This window comes from Chanos chanos, chromosome 1, assembly GCF_902362185.1.
Source record: "Chanos chanos chromosome 1, fChaCha1.1, whole genome shotgun sequence".
Lineage (NCBI taxonomy): Eukaryota > Metazoa > Chordata > Actinopteri > Gonorynchiformes > Chanidae > Chanos > Chanos chanos.
In genome coordinates this window covers 6697211-6709710 of record NC_044495.1, presented here as the reverse complement: position 1 = coordinate 6709710, position 12500 = coordinate 6697211, and the positions used below count along the sequence as shown (strand labels likewise).

Sequence of the window (12500 nt, the reverse complement as noted above, 5' to 3'; positions counted from 1 at the left end):
ACAGGACAAAAAAGTTAATGACTTCACAAATGCAAGTTTTTTTTTTGTTTTTTTTTAATGTAGCCACTCACATTAAAAGCCAAAGTGCAGAGGAGGGAGAGATGAAGCGTATAAGGTTTTACTGGGACATGACGCCCGGGCATTCATTTCCTCCGACACTCCCCATCCATAGGAGCTAAGCGACCCCATGCGGGGTCAAATATGGTAGCCTTCTCAAAATGGCTAAATGTTACTTCAGCTCGCCTTAGGTAACTGTGGGGACCACAGAGCACTGTTTAAATGTCAAGTAAAAGTTCCCCTGTGTGTGTGTGTATGTGTGTGTGTGTGTGTGTGCGTGTGTGTGTGTGAGACAGAGAGAGAGAGAGAGAGAGAGAGAGGGGGGCTATGTGAGCGTGAGTAGGAGAAAAATAAGAGGTTTGTAAGTGTGTGAGAAGACAAAAGAGAGAGAGAAAAGGTGTGTGTGTGTGTGTGTGATTTGTGTGTGTCATGTGTGTGATTTGATACTTACAGCCTCATAGTCTGCCAGCTCCAGTCTGGCTTTGTTCTGCATGGTACGTTTACACAGGTAAATGGCTGTGGAAAGAAGATGCAGAAAACAGAACCGTTACTTATGGGGAGAGTCACTCTTAACTCAGATCATTCAAAGTCTCCTCTCTCCTGCAGCACTGACATCACAATATGTCCTTGCTCCTGATTGGTCACATCCCCTTCAGTAGTTTTTCTTTCTTTTTTTTTTAAATTAATTTCAGCTTTGTTTAATATTGTTTTGTGAAAGACTCATTAGATGTACTACAATGCTCTTTGGGTCAGAGTCTGATCATTTCCATCCCGTCAGATATTCTGCTCTTTTTTCTAAGCAGAAACAGAACTGAGCTATTGTGAAGGACATGTATTTGGACAGCTGGCGTCTCTGTTCATTTACATAATGTTTGAGGGTACTCGCTCAGCAGACCTCAAAGATGTGTCACATCACACGCAATGCACTGGCAATCGCTCATCTGATGATTCATTTGTCTTTATGGCTCCTACAGCAAAGAAAACCTTAAACCCTATAGGATTTTATATATATATATATATATATACACACACACACACACACACACACACACACACATATTAGACTGAGAGGGAAAGAGAGAGAGAGATGTGATGGCACAATACAGAGGGCATGGAAACATGGAAACCCACTCTGACAATGTTGGATGGATCTTTGCTGCCCAAGATATACGGCTGTTTCTGACTGGAGGTGGACTCCACCAGGCAGGACGTCTCAGTTAGCCAGAGAAGTTAAAAGTATTCCGTTAAAAATAGCAGGAGAACTGCAAAGGAGCGGTCCAGCGGGAGAGTCTTGTCTTTCTGACTTAAGTTGTCCAGCTAACAGAGAAATTCTGCTGTTTGACCTCTCTATGACTTTAAACCTTGTTGACTGCAAACTCAGGGATGATATGCGAAAACAAGCAAATTTTCCTTTGCAGGATAATTACACAGACTGACTATCTAACTAGCTCTCAAGACAAACCTACTGATTAAACTCATTTAAACTACCAAATGAACAATTAAACTGCTACTGAAGGTGCTGATGATGGAAGTGCAGGTCTTCTCCAACCTGACCTGGTCTCTGAAAACAAAGACGTGCTGTGAAGAATGCATGGCCTTTTAAAAAAGGAAAATATTCTCAGCTTAATTCAGATCTTTTCATCCTCGTGTAACCTGGACCTTGTGCACGTGAAGTCAGGCCGAGGGCATAAGGAGCCAATGAGGACAGGCGCTGCACACCAGGCAGAGCTCTCAGTAAAAGCAGTTAGAGAAAATTGGTCTAGACTTTGTAAACGGTTTAACACGACACAGTAAAAGTCTCTCACCGTAGTCTGTGTTTTCAGGTTCCCAGCAGTTAGAGGGCCAGAAGTATGGGGCCTAATGGGATAAGAGACAACAACATCACAGTTAGAACAAGACTCAATAAGCGTTTCAGTCCACGCAAAATGGTTTTTCATCTCACCGAAACTCAGTGGAAAAAAGAAGCAAAAACAAAAACAAAAACAAATAGTTATTATGGTTATCGCAAATTACCTGTATCCCATTATTATTATTATTATTATTAGGCTGGTAAAGCAAAATAAACACTGGATATGACTATCTTGCCCACTGATGTGTTTAACCAGTTGGCTTAAATGACTTAAATAGCCACCTCCACTGCAAAGCTGCATTACGGAACCATCTCCGTGTGTCTGTGGTATAACACCTGTGGAAGCTGAGGCAGACTGAAGCAGACTACCCAGCCAGTTCAGCCCTGACCAGAGTCCAGTCACAGTTCATCTTAACGTCAGATCACTGCCGTTACATCCTCTGTGCCTTGTTCTTCAGCACGTACTAAACGACTGCGGTATGGTCATCTTAAAATTGCTCATTATCGAAAAAGCGAACTGGCCTAAGCCACAGCTATGAGTTTAATGCATGTGACGAGGGAGATGGATTTCAGATTTCATTTTTTGTTCCAATTATGTCTGATATTTTTGGGTTCAAAGCTCATTCCATTGTCTATAAATCATGAATCTTGCAGAGAGACTATGAATTAATAATGAGTGGAAGTTATTATAATGTTGAGATATATAACTCAATACTCTTCAGATCATTCACCCAAGGAGCAGGGTTTATGTAACGTACAGGCTCTGAATATGAATGGAGGTAAATGGCGCAAAAGTTGAATGAATGAATGAGTGAGTGAATGAACGAACGAACGAACAAACGAACGAATGGATGAATGAAAAGAAAAAGAAAATGAAAACGAAAAGAAAATCGCAGTACCAGTATGTCATAAACATTTACAAAGCCCCGCTCATGCTCAGCATAGAACTGGGACACACACACACACACACACACACACACACACAGACACACACCCCTACCGCAGCAAAATATTTAAGTGAACTGTCTGATTGATCAGACTGTCTGTCTGAACTGTGCGGTTTCAAAGCACAAACAGAAACCCTACGTAATTTGACCAATGGTCATATATTAGATCATACACGCATAACATGAAAAATGGACAATAATCTTTAAATTCCAATAAATTTAAAGTATACTGACATTAAATCATTTAAAAATTAAGCACTACATCATTCAAGTTACAACAGAAAGCACTGCAGTAATGACTATTTTCAATCAAGGTATTCGTAATATTCCAGAAACATGACAATTAGCCGATAAGACAACCACCACAATTGCTCCATCTGTCTTCTTGTTTTGATGGCTTATCAGATTTTCATTTCCTCCGTTGCTAGTTGGTGGACAGTGGCTATGACTCTCAAGCACATAGCTAAGACATACCCGCGTATGACATACTGCGGATACTGCCGCCAACTAGCCTTTGGCTTTAATATATCCAGCTATATTTCAGTTCATTTAGCAAGGAGTGGCGATAGCATCTATGAACATTAGGACTAATGTATTGAACTGCACTGAAGTGAACTGAAGTGAACTGTGTGACTTCTCAAACAACTGTTCGGTTATTTTCCATTCAAACAGTTAGAGAGACTGACAGTGCACTAGACTGTGTCAGAGAAAAAAACAAAAAACAGGTCTTGTTTCTCACAGTGTGGTTGGGTAGAGACTGGCCAAATGGACTGCATGGTAGATTAGAGGGAGCAAATATGATGCTATAAGAAGCCCACATTCAAAACAAGAGAAACACAAACAGACAGTAGTCAGACAATAAAAAAGAAAAGAAAAAAAAAAGAAAAAAAGAAAAAACAGAAGAAAGTTGAACAGTTGAATGTTACACCTCAGTTCAATTCAGGTCAGTTCAATTCAGCAGCAGAGATGCTCTCACTCCCAAATGTAGTTTTAAATTTCGTTTTACGATTCCTCTGCTACTCATGGTTTTTGCCAATTTTAATATTTTGTTATTGATTTGGGACTCCAGGACAACACCTTTGAGGAAATCTGTGAAGAGCTGTTTTTTGTTGTTGTTGTTTTTGTTTGCTTGTTTGTTTCATTGTGCAGCACTATTTTGTAATACTATAATTCACAAACCACAGACAGCAAATTGTAATGTGGCTGTTCTCATGGGTGGATGAGACAAAGGCTTTTCTGCCGAGAGAGAGAGAGAGAGAGAAAGAGAAAGAGAGAGAGGGAGAGAAAGAAAAAGAGAAAGAGAAAGAGAGAGAGAGAAAGAGAGAGAGATGTAAAAGTAAGTGGCTTTCAGTACACAATGGGCCCAGACAGCGTAGGTCAGCATTTCTCAGCAGTGAGTAACATGTTATGTTTTCATAACTCCTTTGCTAACCGCCCCCCCCCCCAAAAAAACCCCACATTCTGTTTCATCTTCTGCTTTGAGCAAGAGCGCTTGACAATGCCGATTATCAATGTACGCATTAGGATTCCATACAACTTCCTTCCATTTCTGCTGAGTCTTTATATGAACAGTTTATCAGAACAGGATGGAACAAAAAAAAACAAAAAAAAACCAAAAGCAAAAAAAAAAAAAAAAAAAGCAAAAAAAAAAACGGTTTGATGATCTCAGACGGCTTGTAGTCGCTGTGTTTTTGTGTGAGGTTGGTGTAGAAACCACCAGGCTCACCTGGAAGCGATACAAAGTTCCATCATCCCTGAGGGTCAGGACGTGGTCAGAGATGGGAAAGATGTAGCCGTGGGCGGCAATGAGACTGCCAAGGTGGATGGCCTCAGCTGTGGGCAGAGAGAGAGAGAGAGGGAGAGAGAGAGAGATGGTTGGGGAAAAGGAGGAACATTTTTTCTCTGTTTTTTATGTTCTTTTTAATAGTGTACGCATGCTACGTGTTCTAAGTCATGTTACCTGTGTCTTCGATGGACAGGTTCCTCATCAGCCACTGCACGATTTCTGAACCTTAAAATCACAAAATACTTCAGTGCAGTTCGTTCTTTACAGTTTATGGATTACAGTCTACACATTACCGCATCGTTGTTGACACTTCAGAGAGAAAGAGAGAGAGAGAGAGACAGAGAGAGAGAGAGAGAGAGAGAGCTTTGGAATATGAAATAACAATCAGAAGTGTTCATTTTAACTGTTGCTGTTGATGTTTGTGTTGTTATAGATGATGATGGGTATGCAACAGAACCAGCAAAACAGATGCTGTGAGAGGCTAAATAGATAGAGAGAGAGAGAGAGAGAGAGAGAGAGAGAGAAATAACACATGGGGCAGGAGAGGGAGAGACATTGCTATGTTAAAGTGAGTCAGAGCAGTGAGCCCTGTAGCAATGCACTGACTCATATGTGTCACAGCAGTGAGGCCCTGGTTGGTCCATTTAGCCATGTCACCATGCATGCTCATTACCCATGCTGCACTGTGGCACACACACACACATGCACACACACACACACACACACACACACACACGGCCAGGGCATTTGCTGGTGAGAACCTTGATTGTCTGAAGCCATTACATTGGGCCAAAAGGTCAGGATTGTTTAAACTGAGCATCCTCTCGCTGATTATCTGTTCTGCTCTCTCTCTCTCTCTTCCCCCTCAGCGCTCTGCATAGCGCTCACAGAAATGAAAAGACAAAAAGGTCGAGCGACGGCACGGAGAAAAAAACAACGACCGCGCATAGCCTCACCGGAAACCACGCTGGGCACTTTAGACAGGAAGCTCTTGACTGTTCGGATGGGAACGCCGCCGGAATTCTCGTCCTGTATCCGCATGATGATGTCCTCGATCTGCAAAGAGAAAACGAGACGAAGAAATGAACGAAAGAGACAAAGCCTCGATTGAGACGGGCGTACGGACGAAAATTACCATCCACCGCAGAGAATCGATGATCTCGAAACAGCTGGAGAAGATTCAGAAATTATCACCGAGTTAAGAGTGATTTCTTACAGAGTGAGAATCCATGGCAGTTTATTCATTTATGAAAAATCCTTTCTCTCTCTCTCTTTCTCTCTCTGTCTCTCTCTCTCTTTCTTTCTGTCTCTGTTAGTTCAATTCAAAAGCATTATTTTCATGACTGTTTACTTCCATATCAACGTAACAATATATAACAGAACAACACGAAGACATGTTCTCTCTCCTCCTCCTCCTCCCCCTTTCTCTTCTCATTCTCCTCTGCCCTCTCTTTCTCTTGTCTCTGCCACAGCGGCTGAGTCTGAAGGCGAGTCTTTTTAGTCTTGACAGTTTCCACAGAGACAAAGTTCTACAGCAAGCCGGGCGAGAGACACACAGGCTGTTTATCAAAGCGATTTTTCCCCCCCGAGGGGCCGATAAACATCACACCTCAAACACAGCCCCCCCCTTCCCCTCCACTACCCTCTTCATCAGGCAAGCAGATACAGCCTGCCTAAAATTAGGCTCCTCTCCGCACTGCACTGTGTATAGATACACTTGATGGAGAGAGGAAAAAGCACTTGTACACCCTGACACACACACACAAATGCAACGCTGGCAGAAAAAAAAAAGAAAGAAAGAAAGGGCACTTAAGATACATAAAACACTTAGCAAGACTTTGTTAAAACGACATGGGCACTTAAATAGGATCAGAACGCAGGGGGCGACGCAAATTTAATTTGGTCCATAGATCTCCACAGTTATGTGGTCGTTTTACCTTAAGGACGTTTGGCTGAACATCAAGGTACTTTCAGAAATGTTTATGATCCAATTACTAGCTTGGCTAATCACAAAAATTCTGCCTGGTATGTATTTTCGATGGAGAAACAACAAAAATGCTGACACTATAAATTGAGAAAATGATCTGACAATGAGGCGAAAGTTACAAAATCATCTCTAATTCTTTATTTATTAATGATGTCACAGTTCAAAACTTTAAACGTGCACAGCAAATGAAAGAAGCAAACTTTTCTGGTCAAAGTACCTTTGTAATTGCCTCAGAGACTGACGAACACCCCTGGCTTAATAAACGCATTAAAATGTATATGTTCACAAATATATATGCATCTGTTTCAGTATACGTTCCTCAAGTGCCATAAAAATAATGGAATTAAACATTGTATCTCCCTCTCTCTGACTATTATAATCCCATCTATTCAACATCAATAAGGTCGCATGCTACTGGCTGAAGGTGACTCAACATATAGAGGTCTAGGTCACGCAAACAGTGTCTATAAGTCTGTTGTTTAAACATGCATATCCTGTTCCTCACTTCTGTTCTCATTAATCAGTGAGAGTGACCGGTCGTGACGGCGGTTGAGCGCATTCCAGGAATGTAAAGGCGCGAAACTCCTGGCTTTGTTTCCCGTCGGTGTGTCTCGCATCCTTAAAGCCTGGATCCGCTTCCCAACAGATCCGTAATAACTATGTTTACATAATTGATTTATCTGTTACAGATGTTTAGGGGAAAACAGTGGCACTGTTTGATTAGGCTCTTGAAATCTGTTCATGCAGATGTGTGGTTGAATTGGTTACAGGATTCAAGAATCAATTTTCCTGACCATTACCACCAAAACGGAAGAGACATTCATCTTCTTCAATGCAGATCAGCCAATGGAGCTTTAAATAATGGATGCTTTGCTACTCTTACTGGAGTGAAAATGGAAGAAATTGCGATAGGCTCTCAATTATTCAGCAAGTGAGGAAGATGCAGTAGGATAATGAGAGGCTGAGGGAAAACTGTTTTTTTTTTTTTCCTTTTGCCATGATAATATCACACACCGTATCTCAGAGAACTGAGGACATCTACAATGATACATTATCATGAAGAACATGACTTACAGAAAATCCGGTCATTACATGTTTGTATTTATTTATTTTTTTACTTTATTTGAAAATAAACAAAATATCAACAGAAGTCAATTTACTACTAACAAAGAAAATGCTTGTTTCCAGTGAGGTTACCAGTCTAACACCAGTTTTTCAGTAGGTAACTATTTCTGAAATATTTTGGTTTCCAGTGAGGTTACTGATCTAACACCAGTTTTTCAGTGGGTAACCATTTCTGAAGTATTTTGGTTTCCAGTGAGATTACCAGTATAACACCAGTTTTTCAGTGGGTAACCTTTTCTGAAGTATTTTGGTTTCTAGTGAGGTTACCGGTCTAACACCAGTCTTTCAGTAGGTAACCATTTCTGAAGTATTTTGGTTTCTAGTGAGGTTACTGATCTAACACCAGTCTTTCAGTAGGTAACCATTTCTGAAGTATTTTGGTTTCCAGTGAGATTACCAGTATAACACCAGTTTTTCAGTAGGTAACCATTTCTGAAGTATTTTGGTTTCCAATGAGGTTACTGATCTAACACCAGTTTTTCAGTAGGTAACCATTTCTGAAGTATTTTGGTTTCCAGTGAGGTATACTGTATATACTGTACACACACACACACACACACACACACACACACATATATATATATACATACATATATATATATATATATATATATATTACTGCCTCTCCATAAAGGCCAGATAAAAACCATAGTATGTATAGGGAGAGGTCTAATCCATCCCTATGTCCATTTTGCTTTCATGCCTTCATCCCAGTATTACACAACACTCACCCTATCCCTCTAATCAAGGCTCTGAGGGGCTCCTGGGTGGTTCAGTCAAGCATGTTCGACTGGGGCTGGAGAACAATCGGACAGGAGTACTCACTGTGAAAGGAGTAGGCAGTCCCCCTTTGAGCTTAAAGCTCAACATCACTCTAAAAGGACTTTCATGCTGTACATTGCAAGCTTCAACAGATCACAAGAACGTGACTAAGCATTAAGAAAAGTGTATCACCTTCTATTATTGAGAACACCTCTGAATTTTGCCTTTTTTTTTTTTTTTTAATTGTTTGGTGACCTAATCCTTGATAATTTGACCTGTGTTCAAACAGTCTGAAAAAAAAATCAGAGTATCTCAGAGTGAAGAGTTGCAATCACCGCCTATGCGTTCCAATCAGCAATGCCAAAGTCGCAAATCTTTACTATCAGAGCAGCTGGAAACAACAAACAGAGTGTAGTTATGTATTTGCTCCTTGGGGGTCCCAATCAGGCAGTATCATTAGGGTAAATCATAAAAGCTCGACTGTTTTAATGGATAGGTAATCTGTGAAACTGAAAATACCTGTGGAGCAACGCTCAGTCAACCATAAGGGAGGAGGAACCGTAGATAGGGTAGATCGAACAATAAAAGCACAGTTGCATTTATTATTGAGGATGGTGTCTGAAGCTACCACTAAGGCCAAACTCTCAATGAGTCATGGGTGGGGGAAAAAAAACACCAAGCTTTCTGCTAAGCAAAAAAAAACAACAAAAAAAAGAGAGTTCCTGCCTAAAGCACATCAGGCCAGGAAAGAGCATTTTCTCAGCCATACTATCACCCAGATGTGGTCGAGATTTGTTCTGCCTGAGGCTAAACAAAGAACAAAAAAAAAAAAACTCATAAAACATAAGAATTTATTACTGTGAGAAGCTGCTGCATGTCAGAGAACATTTGGAGAGAGTGAAGAGTGTTTTAGTCTGGGTTTGTTCAAGAATGATTTGACTTTGATTTTCTGAAAGCCTCATAGAGTCTATGGGAGTGATATACATATCATCCTATTTATATATACCATTAGAGAGACAAGTGGGATGGAAGGGGGTGAAATATGTGTGTGTGTGTGTGTGTGTGTGCGCGTGCCGTAAAAAGCAGGGCATATCTGCTTGTCTGAGATTACTCTCTCTGTCACTCTGTATGGGGGATCTCTTAACAGTAATCAGTGCATTTGTGTAAGTGTGTGCACTTTAGTTGTGTGTAGCTGTGTTTCTGTGCGTATGCATGTGCGAATGTGTGCATGTGTGTGTGTGTGTGTGTGTGTGTCTGTTCACTAATAGTATACGTTGGTCTCTGCCAGCTCCCTTGTTACTCTTATCTGAAAAGCTACTGTAGGTTCTGCACTGTCTGTTGTGTATAGCACAAGAGAAAAAGGCTAGGGTGGGTTGAGAGCTAATATTAATAATCCACTGAAGCTAGTGAAGCTCATGAAATCTTTCAGCCGCCAACTCTATTTTATCTCATCCCTAGTGCCCCAGTCACGGACACGGACCCAACTGTCACTTTGACCAATCATCCCTACGTCTAATGCCAGAAGATCCCATTTTTCAAACATGAAAATTTTTCCTCTATATGAAGATTTGAATGAGATATGACTTAGATATATGGATGTAACGGATGAATTATTTATAAGCCGTATCAGGTGATATTTTTCCCGAAAGACATTATGGCTATATTCCAGACCATTTTCTGACTTTTCAAATCGAAAAGTTCATTTTACTGTTCTGGATGATCAAGCAGAGGGCATAAATGAAGGATATTTTGATACATGTTGGCAGCTAGAATTAGTTCAGATTGACCTCTTAAAAGATGTAGCCAACAGCTAAGATACGAGCTTGAGAGGATTGGCTCCTCTCTCTGGGTTTGTTCCAGCTCTGATATAACATACCAGAATCCTCCATTCAAAATTTCATCAATAAACTTTCAGACATGTAAATCAGAGGGGTTTGTTTTACTTCAACCACCACGACTCTCCTGAAAGAGACCCCCACCCTACCCCACCCCCAGCCCCCCAAAAAAACCAACCCAAAAAACAACAACCACAGCGACAAGGAAAAAAAAAACCAACAACAAAAAAACAGGAACATCATTATGTGTAGCGGAAAAGCAAAGAAAGTTGGATTTTTTTTCTTTTTCTTTTCTTTCTTATAGGATTATTTGATAATCATAGAAAGTGCTTAATTATTTGAACCACAGTTGCTGCTTTGATTAATAGCCCAGCTGGGGTCCAGTGCCTTTGAGAGAAGGGTGTTAAAGTGTGTGTGTGTGTGTATGTGTGTTCTGTCCTGCTACCCTGTTACAGCACATGAGGCCACCAAAAGCATGTTTGCTCATGACCAGGGTCCACTGTGAGAGCAGCTCCCTTCTCTTCGGTCTCACGCCACAGAGGAGAAAAAGTAGGGCAGCCCTTAGCGCAAACACACACACACGCGCACGCACACACACACGAACACACACACACACACACACACTAAGTCACTCTTTTTCCCCAAGATTTACAGAAAGTTTAAGCTGACTTTACTGAAATACAGCTTTCATTCAGTCATGCATTTCAAATCTTCTCTGTTTCACTTGATGGATAGTAAGGATGAAAATATAGCTCAGTATTATATATTATCATACATTATCATACATTATTTGCTGTGTTTTACAGTGGCAATCCACTAATGTAGTGAGAGCAGCTACAGTGCAGGACATCAATGTATGTTTCTCATAATCAACAGATCTGTTGTAATCTCTGTTCATCAGAGAGCATGGTACGAAGAGGGGCAAAAGAAGTCCATTTTAGGATTAAAACAGTGTGCAGCAGATAAGGTGGCTTTAAGTGTAGAATAAGTCACGATGAAGGGTCTTACTGGTACCACAGAGAGGTCAAGAGTTCAAGCTAAACACCAAAGCGAGGATTCCTTCACACCAACTGTCTAGAGAGAACTCGGCACCAGGTTCATGAAGAAACCTGCAGAACTCAAATGTGGCTTGACCCTGAATGTGTAGAAATAATTCAATTTTATTGAAGTATTTGGCAAAATGCTTGCATATTGTTTTTTCTTTCTTCCTTTTTTTTTTTTTTGAAAGAAAGTGTTTAAACAAAACACACACATGGTGGCCCGGAGTTAATATGAAGCATTCAAATTCTGCGTCTCTATGGTAACACTAAAAGGGGCTAGGTGACTCATTTAAAGTTTGTTGAAGTCTTTCTTAATAGCCACTCAAGGGAGGCAAAAACTGACACTAAATGCGTTTGTCTAAGGTTTCTGTGAAGACACGAAATTAAAAAAACCCCACTGCAAACGCCATAAACTTACGTAAACTTAAAATACTTTTCTGGAATTAGGCTGATAATTACTACTCAGAGTTAAATCCCTCTTACTGAAGCCACTGCAGTGACTCCTTCATAAACATCTACTTTGTTGTTTTGCTAATTAATGGATATTCACTTGTGTAGCCCTCTAAGTTTTTGACCTAAGTTTCACAGAATCCTGCCCTGTGTCTGAAAAGTATATTTGACAGGGGTAATATGCAGTCAGATCGGTTTACGCATTGAAATTAATCTCATTAAAGTGCCATCTAGTGCTGTATTGTATTGTGGTCTAAACTAATTATATTGGGCATGTTAAGCTAAAAAAAACTTTCATAACTAAAAAATGACTGTTCTTGTTTGTATTAAATGTTCATAGTATTCCAAGATTTCATAACAGTTCTTCCATGGGGACAAATTCTGCCCTTTCCTGGAGAGCAGAGAATACTTCACAAAAGGAAGACAGAGAAAATGATCTATTCGCCGCCTAAGACCCGTTACTTATGACGTGATACCACACAGAGAGTAAATGATTGGCTCTGATAAATTTGATTTCGGCCAATCACCTTCAGAATGAAAAGCAGTCGAGAAATGACACGCAGCTTCGTTCACAGCTGCTTCATAACATCTGCCTTCATTTACTCGCCCCTGTCCTTTCCTCACGGCAGGTAGAGAAAATTATTCGAAAACAAATTAATGAC

At 40.5% G+C, this 12500-nt stretch overlaps 1 protein-coding gene across 5 annotated transcripts in view; it reads right to left on the bottom strand.

Moving 5' to 3' along the window:
- Positions 1 to 12500, bottom strand: part of LOC115808298 (regulator of G-protein signaling 6-like) — a 36307-nt gene that overhangs the window by 7523 nt on the left and 16284 nt on the right. For all 5 annotated transcript variants that reach the window (XM_030769628.1, XM_030769636.1, XM_030769644.1 and 2 more), the window contains exons 2-6: positions 5596 to 5695; positions 4814 to 4864; positions 4580 to 4686; positions 1863 to 1914; positions 509 to 573 (exon numbers count right to left, since the gene is read on the bottom strand). In XM_030769628.1, coding sequence (XP_030625488.1) covers positions 509 to 573; positions 1863 to 1914; positions 4580 to 4686; positions 4814 to 4864; positions 5596 to 5695 — 375 coding nt within the window. The remainder of the gene's footprint in view (positions 1 to 508; positions 574 to 1862; positions 1915 to 4579; positions 4687 to 4813; positions 4865 to 5595; positions 5696 to 12500) is intronic.